This window comes from Eulemur rufifrons, chromosome 27, assembly GCF_041146395.1.
Source record: "Eulemur rufifrons isolate Redbay chromosome 27, OSU_ERuf_1, whole genome shotgun sequence".
Taxonomy (NCBI): domain Eukaryota; kingdom Metazoa; phylum Chordata; class Mammalia; order Primates; family Lemuridae; genus Eulemur; species Eulemur rufifrons.
Window position 1 is genome coordinate 26,933,313 of NC_091009.1, and position 20,386 is coordinate 26,953,698.

General features: G+C 38.4%; 1 protein-coding gene across 1 annotated transcript; it reads right to left on the bottom strand.

The window, feature by feature from the left end:
• Window positions 1–843: 843 nt before the first annotated feature.
• On the bottom strand, window positions 844–20,139 carry CD55 (CD55 molecule (Cromer blood group)). The gene is made up of 9 exons (XM_069459498.1): window positions 19,914–20,139; window positions 18,929–19,114; window positions 16,899–17,090; window positions 16,206–16,305; window positions 14,933–15,018; window positions 10,746–10,937; window positions 4,896–5,039; window positions 3,795–3,875; window positions 844–908 (listed from the first exon to the last, which is right to left on the bottom strand). The coding sequence occupies exons 1-9, from the start codon at window positions 19,999–20,001 to the stop codon at window positions 844–846; spliced, it is 1,134 nt and encodes a 377-aa protein (XP_069315599.1). The 5' UTR covers window positions 20,002–20,139.
• Between the last annotated feature and the right edge of the window lie 247 nt (window positions 20,140–20,386).

Here is a 20,386-nt window from a genome sequence, read left to right on the forward strand (position 1 = left end):
GAAAGATTCCAAACACACACTTTAACAATGCACCTCAAGGAACTAGAAAAGGAGGAACCAACCAACCTAAAATTAAGGAAAAAAATAATAAAGATCAGAGCAGAATTAAATGAAATAGAGACTAAAAAAAAAAAAAAAAAATAGAATAGAGCAAGAAAACAAAATGTTGGTTGTATTAAAAGATAAACAAAATCAATAAACCACTTGCTAGACAAATCAAGAAAAAAGTAAGAGCCCAAATAAACAAAATCAGAAATAAAAAAGACATTACAACTGATACCACAGAAATACAAAAGGTCATCATCAGAGACTATTATGAACAATTATACACTAACAAACTGGAAAACCTAGAGGAAATGGATAAATTCCTGTATGTGCAGAATCTCCAAAGACTGAAATCAGAACAAACAGAAAACCTGATCATTTATGCATAATGATACTGAATCAGCAATGAAAAGTCCCTCAATAAAGACAAGCCTAGATGGCTTTACTGCTGAATTCTACTAAACTTTCAAAAAAGAATTAACATCAATTTTCCTCAAACTATTTCAAAAAATTTAAAAGGAGGGAATTCTCCCAAACTCATTCTACAAGGCCGGATTACCGGAAATGATATGTCTGATACTGTCTTCACAATAACCCAGTGGGGGCAGGGGGAAGAGGGTATCCACGAGTTGATGATTGTTGAATTAGAGTAGGTACACAGGGATTCACTGTACTGTTTTTCTTACCTGTATGATGTTTAAAGTTTTCCATAATAGTCAGTTTAAAAATAAATAAATAAATGGCAGGAGAAATTTAAGAAAAAAAACAACAATATTCTCTTCCAGAAATATGGATTGTTCATCGCATAATGATAACAATCGCTGCCTGAGAGCCAAACTTACCGGCTATCAGTGAGGAAGAACCTACAGAAAAAGAAGGGGAAAGAAAAAGAATTACAAAAATAAAAATTTTAGAAAGTTATTGATTTGCTTACCAATTTAATATAATATCAAGAAACTACACTTGAAATCTCCAAAGCAACTCAAAATTCCGTTAAGTCAAAGAATTGTAAATAAATTTATGAAAACAATTAAACAGTAACTTAAGCAAGTAACGTAAACACCAGTGTCTATATCTGTTCAACAGAATCAACAACACAATAAACATAAATTATAATAAACAGTTACTGAATGCCAAAACAAACACCATCTAAATTTGGTTGTACGACTTGATGACAAGAAAGAAGTTTGAGAGGCTTAAATAGTAAATAACTGCTGATTCAATCCTACTATCAAGAAACTATAAGAAACTCAAGTCCCTTTCAGCAGACTCTATCAAAACTCAAAATTACGTGTCACCTTACTATTTTTATCTTTCAATGACTGTGGATGAGGCACTGTAAAATAAACTTTACTTTCAAATAAGTACATTCATAATAAATAAGCTGCTCTCAAGTGAGGTGAATAAACTTACTCAGAGTACCATTTAGAACAGGCAATAGTACACAGTAGAAAAAGCACTGGATGTGGAGTCCACCAATATGTGTTTAAACTTCCCCATTAACTATGCACTGGATGTGAGCTGTGCAAGTTATTCTCTAAGCCTCTGATTCTTCATCTATGAAATGGAACTAAATATACTTATTTTGCAAGGTTGCTGTAGGGACTAGTGTCAACAAATAGGCGGTACAGGGTATATGACGCTATAGTATATACCGAGTAAGTGGTTACTACTATAATTTCTCACAAAGTGCTAAATATGCTATATTATATTGTGCCCTGAGAGAATAAATTAATTTTACATGAGAGAAAAACTTGATATACTTATTATAGTTATTATATATTTGTATTATTTTATTATATAATTATGTTTATTATATTTTTATCACACTAATTGACTCATTAGGTTTAAATTTGTTAAATTATCCTGTACTTTTTTACAGAAAGAAATATTTCAACAGTTAGGTCTACAACAGATTTATATAAAAGTGAAATTTATTTCTCCTTGCCTTGCCTTATTAAAATTTGGGTACATACAATCTAAACATTTTAGACCCAGAGATGTCATAAAATTTTAAGAGGTCAAAAACTCCATATAAGGGTTAAAATTAGTGAACTAAATCTAAATGAATCAATGTGAACCTCAAAACCAATGTTGAGTGCTAAAAGTTAGACATGAAACATATGACATACTGTTTATGTAAATTATTAAAAAATACAAAACAATATTATGATCTACTTATGGATACATACATGTAGTATAAGAATGAAAACATAGATAGGTAAGTAAGCTCACCAGCATCAGGGCAGTAATTGTCTTAGGGGGAAAAAAGTGGGGGTAGGGAAATGTACAAGGGAACTTTAACAATAATATCTGTAATGTTTAAATTCTTAAAAATATGTAGGTAATGGCAAAATAGGCTTCAAGATAACACTTATATGAAATCCTTAAAAAAATATGGTTATAAAGTAAAAGATATACTTAAAAAACAATTATTTGATACCACTTGAAAATGCCCAAAAGCAGGAATTGAAGTTCCCCTTTTAAAGAGGGGACCTAACTGGGGTGTACAGGCAGGACTGAGACATGCACACATGCAGTGAAGGGCCCACCCTAAGCACGTGGTGTGGGTAGCAGAGAGCCCCAGGCTCACTAGCTTGCGACGTCAGAGGATGGAGTTCAGGCCCGACAGAGCATCTGGAGATTACGGAGGCAAATATAAGGGCTTGGTAATGTTATATTTCCTGACATTTGTGGTAGTTAACACAAATAGTTACTTTAGAAAAGTTACTGAACTGTACATTTCTTTTTTATGCAGTTTTCTACTTATGTGTTGACTTCAATTTAAAAGTTAAAACAGGCCAGGCGCGGTGGCTCACACCTGTGATCCTAACACTCTGGGAGGCCGAGGAGGGAGGATCGCTCAATGTCAGGAGTTTGGGACCAGCCTGAGCAAGAGCGAGACCCTGTTTCTACTAAAAAATAGAAAAAAATTATCTGGACAACTAAAAATATTTAGAAAAAATTAGCCAGGCAGGGTGGCGCATGCCTGTAGTCCCAGCTACTCGGGAGGCTGAGGCAGGAGGATCACTTAAGCCGAGGAGTTTGAGGTTGCTGAGAGCTAGGCTGACGTCATGGCACTCTAGCCCAGGCAATAGAGCGAGACTCTGTCTCAAAAAAAATAAATATATAAAAGTGAAAACAATTTTTAAAAAATAGGCCGGGCGCGGTGGCTCACGCCTGTAATCCTAGCACTCTGGGAGGCCGAGGTGGGCGGATCGTTTGAGCTCAGGAGTTCGAGACCAGCCTGAGCAAGAGCGAGACCCCATCTCTACTAAAAAATAGAAAGAAATTATATGGACAGCTAAAAATATATATAGAAAAAAAAAAAAATTAGCCGGGCATGGTGGTGCATGCCTGTAGTCCCAGCTACTCGGGAGGCTGAGACAGGAGGATTGCTTGAGCCCAGGAGTTTGAGGTTGCTGTGAGCTAGGCTGAGGCCACGGCACTCACTCTAGCCTGGGCAACAGAGTGAGACTCTGTCTCAAAAAAAAAAAAAAAAAAAAAAATTATCTCCTGGCTCAGTCCTGTTGATTATTTTCTAAGAAAGATAAAATAACAAATAGTCTCCATTAGAGCAAGAATGTCTATAAAAATGGCTATACATTAGGCAAGTTGTGAGGCAAGAAGTCATACTGGTGGCCTGAAGCAGCATCACTTAGTAAGGAGGTTTCTTTCATTCATTCAGCAGGTATTCTGAAGCCTAAAGCATACTTTGCTCTCACCAGACCTGAACAGTGTCAACTGACCTGAAGGGGTGTTTCCTCCTTTAGGTACAGTTGTTGTATGAGAACGCATGGTTGTCCTGGGAAGAAGTTCACCTTGGGTTGCTGTAATATGAACAGAAGTGAATCTTTGTATAATCTGCGGACCCTTAGTCATTGGGACACGTACAGTGGTGGACTTTTGTGCTGCTGGAAGACTCTGTGTAAGTGAACCCTTTGCTGTGGTGAGTCTTTGGGCTGTTGGTGTGGCCAGTGTAGCAGAGGCATTAGTCATGATGGGACTCTGAGCTGCTGGTAGAGCCTTTGTAGATAGGGTATTCGATGTGAGAGATGTCTGGGCTGTTGCTGGGGCCTTTGTGGCTGAATTATTTGCTGTGGTAGATTTCTGAGGAGTTTGTGAGGCTCCTGTAGCTGGAACATTTACTGTGGTGGGGTTCTGAGGAGTTGGTGTGACTCCCGTAGCTGGAACATTTATTGTGGTGGGTGTCTGAGGAGTTGGTGTGACTCCCATAGCTGGAACATTTACTGTGGTGAGGTTCTGAGGAGTTGGTGTGACTACCGTAGCTGGAACATTTACTGTGGTGGGGTTCTGAGGAGTTGGTGTGACTGCTGTAGCTGGAACATTTACTGTGGTGGGGTTCTGAGGAGTTGGTGTGACTCCCGTAGCTGGAACATTTATTGTGGTGGGGTTCTGAGGAGTTGGTGTGACTCCCGTAGCTGGAACATTTACTGTGGTGGGGTTCTGAGGAGTTGGTGTGACTGCTGTAGCTGGAACATTTACTGTGGTGGGTTTCTGAGGAGTTGGTGTGACTCCCGTAGCTGGAACATTTATTGTGGTGGGGTTCTGAGGAGTTGGTGTGACTCCCGTAGCTGGAACATTTACTGTGGTGGGGTTCTGAGGAGTTGGTGTGACTCCCGTAGCTGGAACATTTACTGTGGTGGGTTTCTGAGGAGTTGGTGTGACTCCCGTAGCTGGAACATTTACTGTGGTGGGGTTCTGAGGAGTTGGTGTGACTCCTGTAGCTGGAACATTTACTGTGGTGGGTTTCCGAGGAGTTGGTGTGACTCCCGTAGCTGGAACATTTACTGTGGTATGTTTCTGAAGAATTAATAGGGCTTCTGTACCTGGAGCTTTTGAGGGTTTCCGAGAAGTTGGTGTGACTTTTGTACCTGGAACTGTGGTGGGTTTGTGAGAAGTCACTGTACCTGGAACTTTTGCAGTGGTAGGTTTAGGAACTGGTGGTGGGAACGTGGCAGGTGGAGATCTTCCTGTGGAGAAAAAATATTGAGAAAAATTAGGTATATATTGCTGGCCAACTTAAGATTTCTTAGCCATTCCTTGCTCTATGGCAATTGTCTTTCCCTCTCCATAAACACCTAGATATGACTTTTAAGAAACCAAGTCTTACTGCGTATTTCCCAAGGAGCTGAAAGGTCGCACTGCTTTTCGTTTGATATAAATTATGCCTAGAGGTGACTAAGGCAGAGTTATGTAAAAGTAAGATTGAGGTCCTTAAGGAGTTTCCTTGAGAAAAAAACCAAACCAAAGTTGGAGTCAGGGTGATCTTATTCTGTGCCACATCTCTCTTTATTTTCTCTCCCAAATTGCCTGCGTTCGCTCATGCCAGGACCAAAGAAAAACAGGATGCCATCACTGGACCAACAGAGAGAATCACAGCACAGTTACTTTTCCCCCTGCTTTCGGGACACGTTAGTGAGCTTGAGAACCTGTCGTGTTGTACTCCTTTTTTAAAGTAATCTGTCAGTCTGGATAAAAACCACTCCCTTTTCTCCTGTGCTAGTTATCAACTTTACCTGTATTAGTTTAGTTCCTCTTTAGATTTCAGGTGAGATAACCATTCATGTCAAACTTCCATTAAGAACATATTCTGAGAATAACAAATCTAACGACACAGCACTGTTCTAGTCTTCAGAGCCAGTTTGTCTTTGGGTCGCTTAGACAAAGTCTGGTAAGGCAGCTATTAAGTGGTGCTAAACCCTCGTTTCAACACATCCTAGTGGCCTTGGGCAAGTTCTCTAATCCCTCTGAACCTTTCTCATCTGTAAAATGAGGATAAAAACAGAGCAGATTGCAGAGCAATCTGGTTTAAGGTTTAAGGAAATAATTCAGTAAGTTTTTCACACAGTGTCTGTCCCTGAAGCAACAGGTTGTACCATCCAGTACTACTGCTGCCAGTCCCATCACACACAGCACGCCCTCGTTTATAGACCCCACCGATGGTGCATGTTGTTTGTTCTGCTTCCTTACCTGTCTCTCAGGATGCTGTAAGGAATAACTCCGGTAAAATACCCACCGGGTAACGCAGCACTTAGCAGGCACTCAAAACATGATGGATATGATGATTAGGGTATAAAGTGAAGTTTTTGTATGGACTTCATTCTAAGGCCCTCATATATTCTTTGTTCTACTAAGTTAGTTCTCATTTTTGATCCAGAGAATTTACATACTACCATAGAGTTTAAATTTCCCAGAAACTAATTTTTTAGTTATCTTTTTCTTATTGTTGCCTAGTTTAATCCCACTGCAGTCAGAAGGCATGCTCTAAATAACTTCAATTTTCTGCAATGCACTACAATTTACACCTCAGTGCATGGTCAAATTTGGTAAATGTCCCATGGGTACTTGAAACTTACCATCTGTCATTATGAGATTCAATGCTCTTATATGTAATTTATTTAATTGTTGCATAGATCTTCTATGTTCTTAGTAAAGTTTAGTTGCTTGTTCTATTAGCTATTGAGATATGTGTGAATTCACCAACTATTTTATCAACTGTATACAGATTTTAGCTTCCGAGATCTACATGTTTCGGTTGGCCTCTTTATCATTATAAACTGTTTCATCTCAAAATACACACTGATAATAGTATAACTGCACAAGTTTATTTTGGGGGGTAATGTATGCATGATATATTTCTCCATTCATTACTTGCAGCTATTCTGTATTCTTATAATCAAACTGTGTCTCTTGTAAATAGTAAATATACTTTCTTTTTAAATCTAGTGTGACAGGCTTAGTGAAATTACACTTCATACAATTACTGATACAGTGGGATTTTATAGCAACCACCTAATTATTAGTTTTCTACTTCACCCATCTATTTTAATGTTCCTTTCTGTTTCTCTTCCTCTCTCGTTCTTTTTTGGATTAAATATTTATTATGATTCCTTTATTAGCTTGTGATTTATGCATTCTTTTACCATTCTTTTGTGGCAACCCTACAGATTACAGTATGTACTAGACTATCAGTCACTTATGCAAATTTTCACTTTTACCACTTTTTTAATACTGCTAGAATCTTGTAACTTTTACATTGAATTTACCTCTTTCTGCCTTTTGCTTTATGAATATGGTACATTTGTATTCTAAATAGAATTCAAACCCAAAAGACATCACACTCATTGTTCTGTAAACTCAGTGTTCATATACCCCTGTCACTCATCTTCATTTCCTCTCGCATTTTTGTGTTTTTGTTCTACCTGGCATTATTTTCACTCTACTTGAAGAATTTCCTTTAGTTTTTCACTCCGTACAGGTCTGGCCTGCTGGTGACAAGGTCCCTCAGTTTTTCTCTGAATACATCTATATTTTGCATTCAGTTTTGAAGAATATATTCTTTGAGTATAGAATTCTTGATGAGCAGTAATTCTCTTACAGTATTTTAAAGATTTCTTCTTGTCTTTTGGCTTGCACCATTCTTTTGTTGAGAAAGTGATCAGTTTTACTGCTGTTCCTTTGAAGGTTTTTTTGTTTGTTTTTAATCTGTGAGTAGTCTTGTCATTGCCTTCGATTTCCAAAGTTTTGCTATGAGGCACCTTTTTTAGTAGTTCGTTTTTATTCTGCTTAGGGTCACAGAGCTTCTTGAATTTGTTGGCTGATATATTTCATCAGGTTTGGAAAACTGTCAGTCACTATCTTCTCGAATATTTCTTCTGCTTCTATTTCTCTTTTCTCCTCCTCTTCCCCCTCTTTCTTGTCATCTTTCACCTTCTTTCTTTCTCCTCTCTTTCCAACATGTGTTACAACAGCTTAACATGTCTTCAATGTCTCAAACTTTTTCCTATATTTTACATTTTTTTCCTCTTTCTGCTTCAGTTTGGACATTTTTTATTAACCTGCCTTCCAGTTCGTAATACTGCTTCCACTGCGTCCAAGTCACTGTTAAAACCTATCTATTGTGTGCTTAATTTCAGATATTTTCCAGTGATACATTGTTCATTTTATTCCATTTTTATAGATTCCTATTCTCTGCTGAAGTTCTCTGAATTTCCTTTTATTATCTTAAATATATTAATCATTTATTTTAAAGTCCTTGTCAGCTAACTCAATTATCTGGATCTTCTTTATTTGATTTGGTTTTCTCTTGATTTAGTCGTATTTTCTTGCTTCTTTCCGTATCTAATAGTTTTTTATTGTATGCCAGGCATTGTATATACACATCCAGATGGTACCATAAGATGTGCTTTCCTGATAGCCGACTGTATTGAGATGATCATCTCTTCGACCTGTCAGGGATGGAGCTGGGTTACAGTTTTAGTAAGATTCAGGCTACCTCCGCTCTTGTCTCTGTTCCCTGGGAGTGGCCCTTCGGGGCTTTGGATTGAGAGCCTGATGGAGCTTTGTTGCCTCCGCCCAGAAGGACTGCAGGAGATCCAGGTCTGTGCTTCAGAGTTCCTCCAGCCCAGCCAGCTAGCCCCCTTCCCCACACAGCTTCAAAATGAGCACAGGTGTCCTAAGGAGGAGTGTGGACGTGTGCTTGGTAACGGCCTGGTCTTCTGATGGGCACTTCTTGTCCAAACACTATCAGGTTCTGAGAGATCTTACTGGGCATCCTTGAATCATCGGATCCAGCTTCGCAGGCTCACATGTAGCCCTAGAAATCAGCTAATGGCCAGTGGAAGAAATTGGCTTTGCATGTGAGGACCTCAATTTCCAGTGTTCTACTCTAGCCCTCCACAACCACTGAAAAGCTTTGCTGGTTTCTCTCTTTCCTGGAAGGGGTCTTTTGTCTGAGTCAAGATGGATCCTCAGCCCAGAATCAGGAAATATCCCCAGGGAAAGATACGACTGACCCCGCTCAGAGTGGTTTGCCTTCATTCCCTACCCCCAGGAATTTTACTTCATTCAGACCTGGTTGTTTCCACAGCTGTATCTTATGTCTTTAAAAATATGATTTTTTAAAAGTATATTCATATTTTGTAGCTGTTTTAATGGAAGTATTACCTGCCATGACCTACTTGGGCACTACTGTATAGTTTTAAGATCCAAATAACTGACAATTTAATGACTAGGGAAAATAAATACAAAGTAGATCAAATAAATTGCCTAATTAAAAACACATACAACACCAGATTCTGTCATAATGAAATGAGTTCAAGCAATAAGATTTTCACCACTTACATTGTCAAATCTCCATACCATAATAATCATTATCATCAAAAGTACAAATAGCACAAATGATGTAATATTAGTCAGAGAGTAAACTGGTAAAGTCTCTTTGAAAACAACGTTGCTAGTAACTATGAAAAATGTAAATGGGCCCAGGTGGTTGCTCATGGCTGTAATTCTAACACTTTCGGAGGCCAAGACGAGAAGATCGCTTGAGGCCGGGAATTCCAGACCATGCTGAGCAACACAGCAAGACCCTGTTTCTACAAAAACTATAAAGGTTAGCTGGGCGTGGTAGCGCGTGCCTGAAGTACCAGCTGCTCAGGAGGCTGAGGCAGGAGGATCGCTTGAGCCCAGGAGTTTGAGGTTGCAGTGAGCTATGATGACGCCACTGCACTCTCGGCCGGGAAACAGAGTGAGACCCTGTCTCAAAAAAAAAAAAAAAGAAAGAAAGAAAGAAAGAAAATGCATTTACGTTTGCTACGGTAATTACACTACAAGGAATTAATTGTACAAATGTACTTCCACATGTGTGCAAAGACAGATGTACAATATTTATTGTAGCATCATTTGTAATAGTTTATAAAAATCAAACTAGAAGAAAAACACATAAATTCCGAACGACCAGTTAAATAAATATTATATCCATACAATTGATATCATAAAAGAATTTTGTGTATGTTTATTTATAATCTAGAATAAAACACAAGTAGTTATAAAAAATAGTGATTTTTGAGAGTAGGACTAGGGATAGAGAAGAGATTTTCACTCCTTATTTTATACTCATTTACATGGTTTTAATATATCACCACATGTATGAACATTTATACTAAACTATTTTTAATAAGCAATAATTTTGAAAACTTCATGCTAATAGAATTTTAATTATAAAAGTAGTATCATACTTTTGAGACATGTTGGCATTCATCACTAAACACATGCCACCTAGTGGTACTATGCAATGTTTAATCCAGCTTCACTGATCTTTCAAATATCTCTTTTGAAATGTATTCAAAAAGCAGTTCTAAGGATTCTGAGAGTACAGACTGGGTATAAAGAGATGTTGAGGAAAAAAAGTCTAGAAGGACAAAGAAGCGAGGATGGTCAATAAGAGAGAGAAATTCTGGAGGCAGAAAAAAATGAACGTAATGCAATGACATCTACAGCTAGGCCAGAGTTTCTCAGTTGTCACAACATGTATATCACTACCCCGGAGCCCTCAGTTCAATCTAAGATTCCTCCTCCAAATTAAAATCACTTCATACACTCTTTTTATAAACAAATAGCTATCTATGTTAACTTGCTGAAAGTAACATGGTATGAAACGGCAAATTTAAGCTAATTTGATAAAAATGAGATCTTTATATATATACGTCATATATATCTGTGTGTATACATGCTATAGACCCCTCTGAGAATCTCATGAAACACTGACCCCACAGAAAAATGCAAATATGCACACGTCAAACATTTTTACATTCATTTCTCAGGGAGTTCACAGAATCTCTGCAGCCCATATAAGAGTAAGAATAAAGCAAAAATATGACTATACAAAACATAATTACCTCGGCACTGAGGTGCTGGGCCACTCCATTCTCCTTGATCGCCTCTTGCAGTACAATGAATAGTGTCCTTTCCAATCAGGGTAAGGCCTCTATTACACGCATACATTACAGCCTGATTATATACATAAACGTCGCGTTCTCCTCGAACTATTCTTCCGTTCTCAATTTTTGGTGGTTCTTGACAATGAATTTCTTTAAAAAAAAAATTCCAACATCTTTTAAATAAATAAAATTGGTAAGGTATGTTTTACAAACCAGACTAAAACATGTTAATGATTTTATTTAAAAATCAAAATCTACCATTTTTCTAAAGTCAGTATCATCAAGAAAACATGCTTATAAATGCCTATGAAGTAACTGGTAGTATATTTGAAGCTTTGAATGCAAATGTAGAACGTGAATGCTAAATGTGAGACCAATTCACAGAAATAAGATTTAGAATACACATGGAAAACAAAAATTACAACATGTTACATATCAAAATGATGCTAGAAAAAGAAAATACTGCAGGAGTTCAGAGATTCCAAAGTAGACCTGTCAGAGAGACTTTAGGGAGGAAATGGTTTTAAACTTCAGTTTAAATCTAAGAGGTACCGTTCTTTTGACAGAGAACAGAGAAGAGAGCACTGCTCTTCATTCCCAGGGGAAATGATGCAAATGAAAGGTGTTGGGAATTGAAGTGGCATGCTTGAGAAATCCATGCAGAACATTTTGGACAGAAAAAAGATCTTAAATGTCAAAATTACATTTTGACTTCCAGAGCAACATTTTTTAGCACATATTGACTCAAAGAGACTTTTATTTAAAATAAATCTTACTGAGCAACTGAAGTGCTAATATAAACACAAACATTATGCTTTAGTGATATTGTAAAAATTGGCCTCTCCCTGGCAGTTGCCCTGATAAGAAATTTAATGGCTCAAAATTCTCTAGAGTCATGAAGTTGTTTTTTTCTTAAGAAGGAATGCAATGCAATCACATGTGTACGCCAAATTATATTACACCAAATGTACCTAAGTACCAAGAGAATACTAGCAAATTTATAAATTACTCTTAAGACTTTGATCAAAATAAGGAGCTATTCTGATTTATACCAAGTTAGAGTGTGCAGGGACTGTACACATACCATCTGTTCAGTACAAACACTTTCTGAGCACATAATACATACCAGGCATGGTTTTATAAATATAAGCACAAAACTGAACAAGATAGAGTTCCTATCTTAAAATCCAGTGCAGAAGGAGATTCAAAGAGACAATTGCAACACAAATGTGAGGGTTATCGTAGAAGTAACCAGCCTGGAAGCCTTCCTAAAGGACTAGAACTGACTCTTAATGAGGAAATTATAGCCAAGTAGAGGCTGAAAAACATTCCAGGCAGACACACCAACATAAGGAATCATGCAGGGGCATGCAAAGCACGAGGTCCATGGAAAACAATAAGCAGTTTGCATGGATAAAACACAAAACCTGAGTGCAGAGAAGTAGGTAGACCATGGCTGCCTTGTAGAATACACTAAAGAGTTTTGACTTAGTAAGTGATGGGAGATACTAATAAGCTTTAAGAAGGAGAGAGACAAGTCATATCTGTGTTTCAGATAGATCACTTTGGGTAAAATATGAATGAAACCTTAACCTAATGGAAGAATGAGGCCATTGCCTCAGTATCACCCTTGAACACAGGCAACTGAGACTCCTTCCACAGGCCCCACACTTTAAAAGGCTGTGCCCTGGCCCTGCCTTGGCTGTGTCTCTCCCCAGTAGGTGGGACATCTGTAGGGCTGAGAGCATATGTTCCATGAGAGCCCATCTTACCACCCCTTCCTCCATTCCAGAATATGCTCCAGGAACTAGCACCCAGAATTCCCTGTGCCAACACCCCTTCCAGTACCTGAGAGGTCCGTTCCCTGGGTCCATGTTATTGAGGGTGGTCTATACTGCTTATATACTCACCTCTAACCCAAAGGACAATGGAGTTGGGTGAGTATCATGAGGGACATGGTGGACATGACTTGGCTATGTAGGCAGAGTTGTTGACTTAGATATACCGAAGACCCCTCACAGTGGGGGAAGAGGGAGGGCTATTTGAGGGAGGATGGGTTATTTAAACTCTTGCGTGGGCCCTGAAAATAATCAGCAGTGGCCCTGATTGCAATAGTCCAGATGGGGAATGATAAACTATGTTAGAAGTATACAGATGGAGGGTAAAACATAGGTTTGAAAAATATATTGAGGAGATAAAGCAAAATGAATTAGTGATTACATGTGGGAGTTAAGACAAAGAGAGGGGTCTAGGATGATGGTCCCTATACACCAGGAAGTCATTCCAGCCTAGCAGGTACCAGCAGTCCACTGAAAGTAATTTGGAGAAAGAAAACATTGGCAGAGAGATAAGAAAATGGGTCCTTCTGATAGTGAGGTGTCATTCAGAGGTGAACAATTACCACCTCTGTTTGATGTATAACTAGGGACAATTCTTGAACGTGTGCATTGTTCTTCCCTTCTTTATATCCTGATCTTCATATCCATATTCACACATGGACATCAATGCAACTTCAAGAGCTTATAGGCCAGGGCTGCGTACTTGAGGTAAAGCAGCTCATTAAGAATTTACTTTCCACTCAATCTTTTTGGTATGACCAAAACAAAAATGTAAGATCCTAAAAGAAGTAGGGCTTTCTAGGGACAGTTTAAGACACTGGGGTTGCTTCGGAAAAGGGGCTCTTTCCTGCAGAATGCAGATGTCAGTGGTTGCTGAGTTGGAGAGATGGATAGAAGAGTCTAGGAGGAAAATATGAACATCAGGATATACACCATGGAGTTCAAGACACCAAACAGGGAGGAGAACTGTGGCCTAGATGCAGACAAGCACAAAAACACAGTGGGTTTGCAGTGCAAAAGCTCTTTTGTGCTACAATATATGCTGGTGTCCACATTCCTATGAAATTCATGACACCAGTTGCTGGTGAAAATACTGGCCTCAGATGGGAGACTGCTCATCTGAACCTCGTGACACGTTGCCTGGGACAAAAACAAATATGGTCCAGCTCCTCCTTGCTTTCCATCTTTAATTTACTATCATTGACAATGTCTTTTACTGGATAGTGGATATGGGAATGGCAGTAATGGGTAGTAATGGTGACAATTTAAAAACAACCATAATGAGAAAAAAGGAGAAGCAATAGATCTAGAAGGGTGGGGCACATGGTGGGTGTCACAGCAGACTCCTTGATGGCAAGGTTCCTTTTATTTGCCTTCATATCAGTTAACCACAAATGATGCCTATTATACAGTGTCAATCAATAAATTCTTTACGGAATTACCCTAACTCTACTCAAGCTTCCTATTCCTAGTAACACAAAAAACTTGAACGTAGGAATGATTTTGACAATAGGGTTTTCAGAAGTCATTTGCAGAAAGGTAAGTTGAGTGTAAAGAAAAAAGGATGGGAGAAATAAACCTACATTTAAAAGTCTTGCATGTTTTTTCTTCTCTCAATTTTCAGGAGACATGTGTCTCTAATGGACATAAATTTGACTGGATATATCCATTTATGATATTATTTCTGTGTCCTATCTTTCTTTGAGAAGATTCTCAAGCGCAGAAACCATACTTTTTTTTATTGTATAGCCTTACTACTCTAATGAAAAAAATATATCATACTTAAAACACTTCTAGATAATTATCTCAGTTGATAATTATAATCCTAAGAAGATGCACGGAGATATCACTGGGTATTAGAAAAATGATGGGTTTGAAGTAAGAATCCTAGCTTAAACACCTTCTATTGCCACATTATTTTAGGATGTGGAGTCAAATGACATTGACTGTCTGAATGATAGTATTTTCTTCCATAAAATTGTGGTGGGAATCCCCTATGGAACTTACTTGATTTTAGAGAGAATGGTTAGATAGGCAATGACCAAGCACAATACAAACCTAATTTGGTTTCAATTTTCATCCTATAAGTAAGAAAATGGGACTCAGAAAAGCTTAATGGTTTATCTCCATAGCTAATACCTTAAGGAACATCACTAGAAAAGGTCTTTAAATTTGCAAAGACACTCACACAATGAAAAGTGAGGGTGCTACAAATATACTGTGAATAATTCTTAATTAGCAGAGAGTAATTTATTATTTATCATTCAGCCCCACAACCTGAGTGCTTAGATTTTTAAAAACTCTTACCTGTGCAAAGTGGAAGTGGGTCAGTCCACCCAACATCATCATCCACAATAACACAGTGACTAAATTCTGCACCAACTAGTTTGTACCTAAAGCAATAGGGACAGAAGAAGAGTGTGTTACATTCACACATTTGACTTTCCTCCAATTCTTCAGAATATTATTTTAAAATATTTACTGATGCAGTAGATGGATACAAAAGAATAGCTGATACAAGTCCATATAGCAATTTAAAGGAAAAGAAAATACTAAGTTTAAGAAGGTGACAACCAAAGGGTAAAACAGTAGAACAATTTTTTATGTGCATGGGGTATACGTTAGAAAATATTAAAGTGTTTTAAAACATTATTAAATGATATAGATGATTGACTATTTTATATTTCTGAGTTCTAAAAGATTAATGCAAGCTTCATATAATAATAGAATGGACTTATATTTAAAGGGTTCAGAGTACTTCCCAGATTTTGTGTGTGTGTGTGTGTGTGTGTGTGTGCGTGTATGTGTAGACAGTCTCACTATGTTTCTGAGGCTGGTCCTGAACTCCTGGCCTCAAGTGATCCTCCCAATTTGCCTCCCCAAAGTCCTAGGATTATACCATGCCTAGCCCGAGATTTTATGCTAATGACCCAAATGACATCTGTGTTTACTCTACGAGACTAGTGACACTGATATTTTTATTTCATAAATAGTAGGGACACACATAGAGTAAACTAGCATAATTCAGTATGGATATATGCAATGAGAAAATAAATGTAAACATTTCAACAGTGTCTGAGACATTGATGTTACTCAATGAGTTCCTTTTCCCTGCATAGAGAACTTAAAAGAACTTAGGTTAGAATACTTTTTCACTAGGAATAAATGTCTTTGGTCTATGATATTTCATAAGTTTGTCTGCATATGGAATAACCCAGATGCAAATTCATTATTTAGGCCACTTCAAAGACTGGTTTCATATTTAACACTTGAAGGATTATTTTGGCAAGTATCATCAACACTCAAATTTCTGTCTCTACCTGTAAAATTTTATATTGAATCACATATGTACTGAAATCTAACAATTTAGAGAATTTGGTCATCTCAGAAATCTTCCCTTCTTGCCCCATTTTACTAAATTTAACTGGGATGAGTTCATGACAAACAATCTGTCAGGAGAAGGGTTGTTTTTGCTGTTACCTGCTTGTGAATGCCAGTCATGAAACTAACAATCTTCATCTTAAGTCCTAATTTGTTTTCTCATTTCTTAAATAAAGAGTTTTAGTATGCTAAAACTTACCCTGTATTACATGAGAAGTAGATGGTTGCACCAAATAAGAAGTCAGTTGTTACATTGATGTGACCATTTAATAATTCTCCAGGATTAGTACATGATTTTTCTAGATAAGAATACAAATATTTTTTCATTAAATTATCAGGCACACAGACAAAAAGGTAACTATGTGAGGCAGTGAATATGTTAATTAGCTTGATTATGGTAATCATTTCACAATGTAAACATATATGTTGTACACTTAAATAATATAATTTTCATTTGTCAATTATACCTCAATAAAGCTGGAAAAAAAGGTTTGAAAAAGTTATCAGGCACATATATGCAAATTCATCATCTCAACCATTGAGATTTCCTATGTATGCTTAGACTTCTTTATTTTTACCTTTGTAAGATTCAAAAAAAAGCAACAGATGAAGAATATATACTTATTTCATTTAGGGTAACCTCAAACTAATTACATGTGAAATTTGTGAGTGCATAAATATTTCTACCACATAAATATTTAGTTTGTCGAATTTAAAATAATCACGGTTCTTATAAGAGTCATTTTAAATAATAACATATACACATAGAGTTCTAGTATTAACAAAGGAAGAGGTATTATTGCCCCAAAACACCAAAGATTGGGAATACTTTATTTGGGAGGCAGGGCGCCAAGTTTCCAACACAGGGGATACTTTTAAAAATTATACTCACTTGTACAAAAGTCAGCTGGTTTGGACCATTCGAAATTCTGAAGGCAAGTTAGTGTTCGTGATAGACCAAAGATCCTTCTGTACCCCAAACGGCACTCATATTCCACAGTGGACCCGACTGGAAAATAATTCTGGCTGCTATAAGGCTTTTTGAGCATTGCAAACTGTAGCTGGGTTGGAAAATCACAGCTACCTAAAAGTATTAACAAAAGCAACAACAAAATAAGTAGTATCACTCTTTATTTTATAATCTATGTTTAACTATTTGGAATGATCTGGACCTTAAATCCCTCCCTTTTCTTTACTTCTCTGCACATATTTGGTATTTAAGTATATTTATATCACTACGGCATTTGCAATGTATCAAATGTATTCACATGTATACTTTATTGCCTAGTTATAGAGGTCTGGGAAGAATATTTGGTAAACAGATGTTATTATCCCCACTTTTCAAAAAAATGTAAACCATTTAAGTTGCCTGGCACAGTTCTGGCATTCCATAAATGTTGGTTCCCTTACCTGCCCTAAGAAATTACAGAGCACCACAAGATACAGGGATAGATGAGAATGGATATTTCCAGACCCCTGGACCAACGTTAGGCACAACAGCAATAAGAGTAATAACAATAGCTAATTTTATTGAATACATCTAGATGTTTTACACATAAACTCATTTAACTGCCCCCCCCCCCCCCAAGAAGCCATGGGGACAAGGATCAGACGAGCCAATTGTGTACATAAAGTGTTCACAAACTGTAAACAGCCAGGCAAATGTGAATCTAGAAAGGCATGGTAGAGTGGAAGGGGCCCTGGATTTGTTGTCAAAAGGCCTAAGTTTGAGCCTTGGTTCTTTGGCATAAAAGCTCCTGATCTCGAGGAAGTTATTTACCTTCCGGAGACCTGTTTTCTCAACCTTAAAATGGGGATAAGAGTCCCTACTAACCTCATGAGGTGGTTTGGAGGATTAGATAAAATAACATGTGGAAGCGTTATAAACTCTGAAACATGATACATGTGTAAAGGTTTGTGTACTTCATCATACTGTCTCTATCATGCATACATATAAATAAAAAGTTAAAGCCCATTTCACACATGGTTTCAAAAAGTATTTGTGGCAAGTTGCTATATTTACTGTAGCTTCCGAGCTATTAAGAGGCAGGTATCAAATCTTATCTTTTTTTTTAAGTCTTATCTTTATCTTTACTTGTATATCACAAACTTAATGGAGGACTGTATGTATAATAGATTTTTTCCTCCAAGATAATGCTAACATATATTTTACTGAACAAAAGGGCCCATGAGGTCTGGATGATGCAATGTATATTTACCCAAACCAAGAAATCGTCATTGCTTTTATTTCTATTGGCTATGTTAGCATTGAACACCATTACTGTGTTGACTCTATAACGACTCTTCACTGGGCCTCTCGTTCATTTTTTAAAATTCATATATATATTTCACAGCAATCAGAAGATGTAGAATGTTCTCAACACAAAGAAATAATAAATGTTTTAGGTGATGGATGTCCTGATCACCCTGATTTGATCATTACACATTGTATGTACGTGTCAAAATATCACATGTACCTCATAAATATGTACAAATTATTCTAACAGATTTTAAAGTAAATATTCAGACTTTTTAAAAATGCCACCATAGAGTTGGATTTGGTAAGTCCTACTTTACAAAATGAAATTTAAGAAAACAGATCACCTACATTACGTGTCTCAAGGTAATTGCCAAATATGTTCATAATTTACTCTTTAAGCAGTACCTTTTGTTTATTTGCTCTGTTAGCCTGTTCAGGAGATACACTGTTAGGAAGAAAAACTCTTAATGAAGAGGCATGGGGTTCTCATGAAAGTAATGCCTTCAATTAGCTGGAGTGTTAACTATCAACTTGGTATCCCCTGTGATTTAATAATGCTAGAAAACTATCAATTACCAATCACTCCAAAGAGAGATAAAAATAAACAAGATACATTCCAATTGCACAATTTTTCTTTAAAAACAAAAACAAAAACAACTTACGATTACAGAATTCTGAAATCTCTGACCACTGATCATTCTCAAGACAGATCACTGTGTCTGTCTGGCCAGGAACTTTTACAAAGCCTTCATTACATCTGTATGTTACCGTGCTATTCACAGGGAAACCTGAAAAACCTCTCAAGTCTGCGTGGGCATTAGGTACTTCTGAGGGAGGGCCGCAGTCACCTAGGCAGGAAAAAGTAGAACTGAAGGAAATACCTTTTTTAAATGCATGGCAACACTGTTTCCCCAAGACTTAGAATAAAGGAAGCAACAATGGCTTTTGATAAACATAAAGTATTTCCACCCAGTGCTGAACCGACAAACATCGAGAACATGCTAGGCTTCGTGTCTTGTCAAATAATTGAAGACTAAGCCCAGAGTAAATAAATCCCTCCCCCTTCGTTATTAAAAAAAAAAAGTGGTTTAGAATTTATCCAGTGTCCACGTAGATACCTCTGCTAGGCACACGCTAAGACAGACGATCCCTTGGTATGCTGTACCTGAAGGAAATGACAGGAAAGTTGGGAGACCCATGAGTGGCACCTGACTAGACTCTGGGCCGAGAAGCGGGAGTGGTCAGCTATTTGTCCTCCCACCCTTTTAGACCAGCTTGTTGGGGGGTGGGAATTCCCTCTTTGAGCCCTCCCTTTTGCCCTTCCCAGGTGTGGCTACTAGGCAAACTCAGCCCACGCTTCCTTAACCCTCCACGCCTACCCCTAAAGCCACGCCAGCTGGCGTCCCGCACAGCAAGATCTCCCAAAAGCTGGCTGGCAGCGGAGCTTCTCTGCTGGTCCCAAAAAGTAGGAGCCCTGAGCCTTAAAGCTAGAGGATTACGGGAACAATTACCGATGTCCACTGTGCCTACCTCCCAGGTCCCCAGCCCCTCTGCGTAGTCACGGAGACCGACCTAACCCCTCCTACCCACCCCAAACGGAGCCCAAGGGCTGAAGAGACCGGGCTGGGTCCCTGGGCCCCCACTCACCCTGTGCAGCTGGTGGCCACAGCAGCAGCAGGCACAGACCGCCGAGGAGACGCAGCACTGTGGGGGCGCTCGGCCGCCGGAGACTCATGGCGGGAGCAGGGACCCGGCCCCGCGACTCCGCCTAGTTTGCTGCCAGAGGAAGCCAGCGGGAGCGAGGAGCTAAGAGTAACAGCACCGCCGAGTAGCCCTCCGAGGGCGGTTGTACTAACGCTTTGGGCAGGGCCGGGGCTCCGTGTTACCGACAGGGTGGGGCAAGGAGGAGGGGTTTGTTGAAGTCAGAGCCGCTGGGCGAGGCTCTCGCGTCACCCGCCCCCGGGGAACCCGGACTCCCGAAGACTGGTTCCGGGACCAGGGGAGAGCGCTCACGTACCAGACACGCTGACTTTCTATTGCTACTGCTTGGTGGGGCCTGCAATGAGCTGCTGGCTGGATAGGTATTATAAATATCTGCTTGCTAAGGGGAAAAAAAAAAA

Bases quoted from the DNA above. Each gene is read 5' to 3' on its own strand.
- CD55 (XM_069459498.1), bottom strand. From the start codon at position 20,001: ATGAGTCTCCGGCGGCCGAGCGCCCCCACAGTGCTGCGTCTCCTCGGC. The intron at 16,306-16,898 runs GTGAGTATAATT...ATTCTTATCTAG, and splicing joins ACCAGCTGACTTTTGTACAA to AAAAATCATGTACTAATCCT. The intron at 909-3,794 runs GTCAGTTGACAC...CTTTTTCTGTAG, and splicing joins AGGAGGAAACACCCCTTCAG to GTTCTTCCTCACTGATAGCC.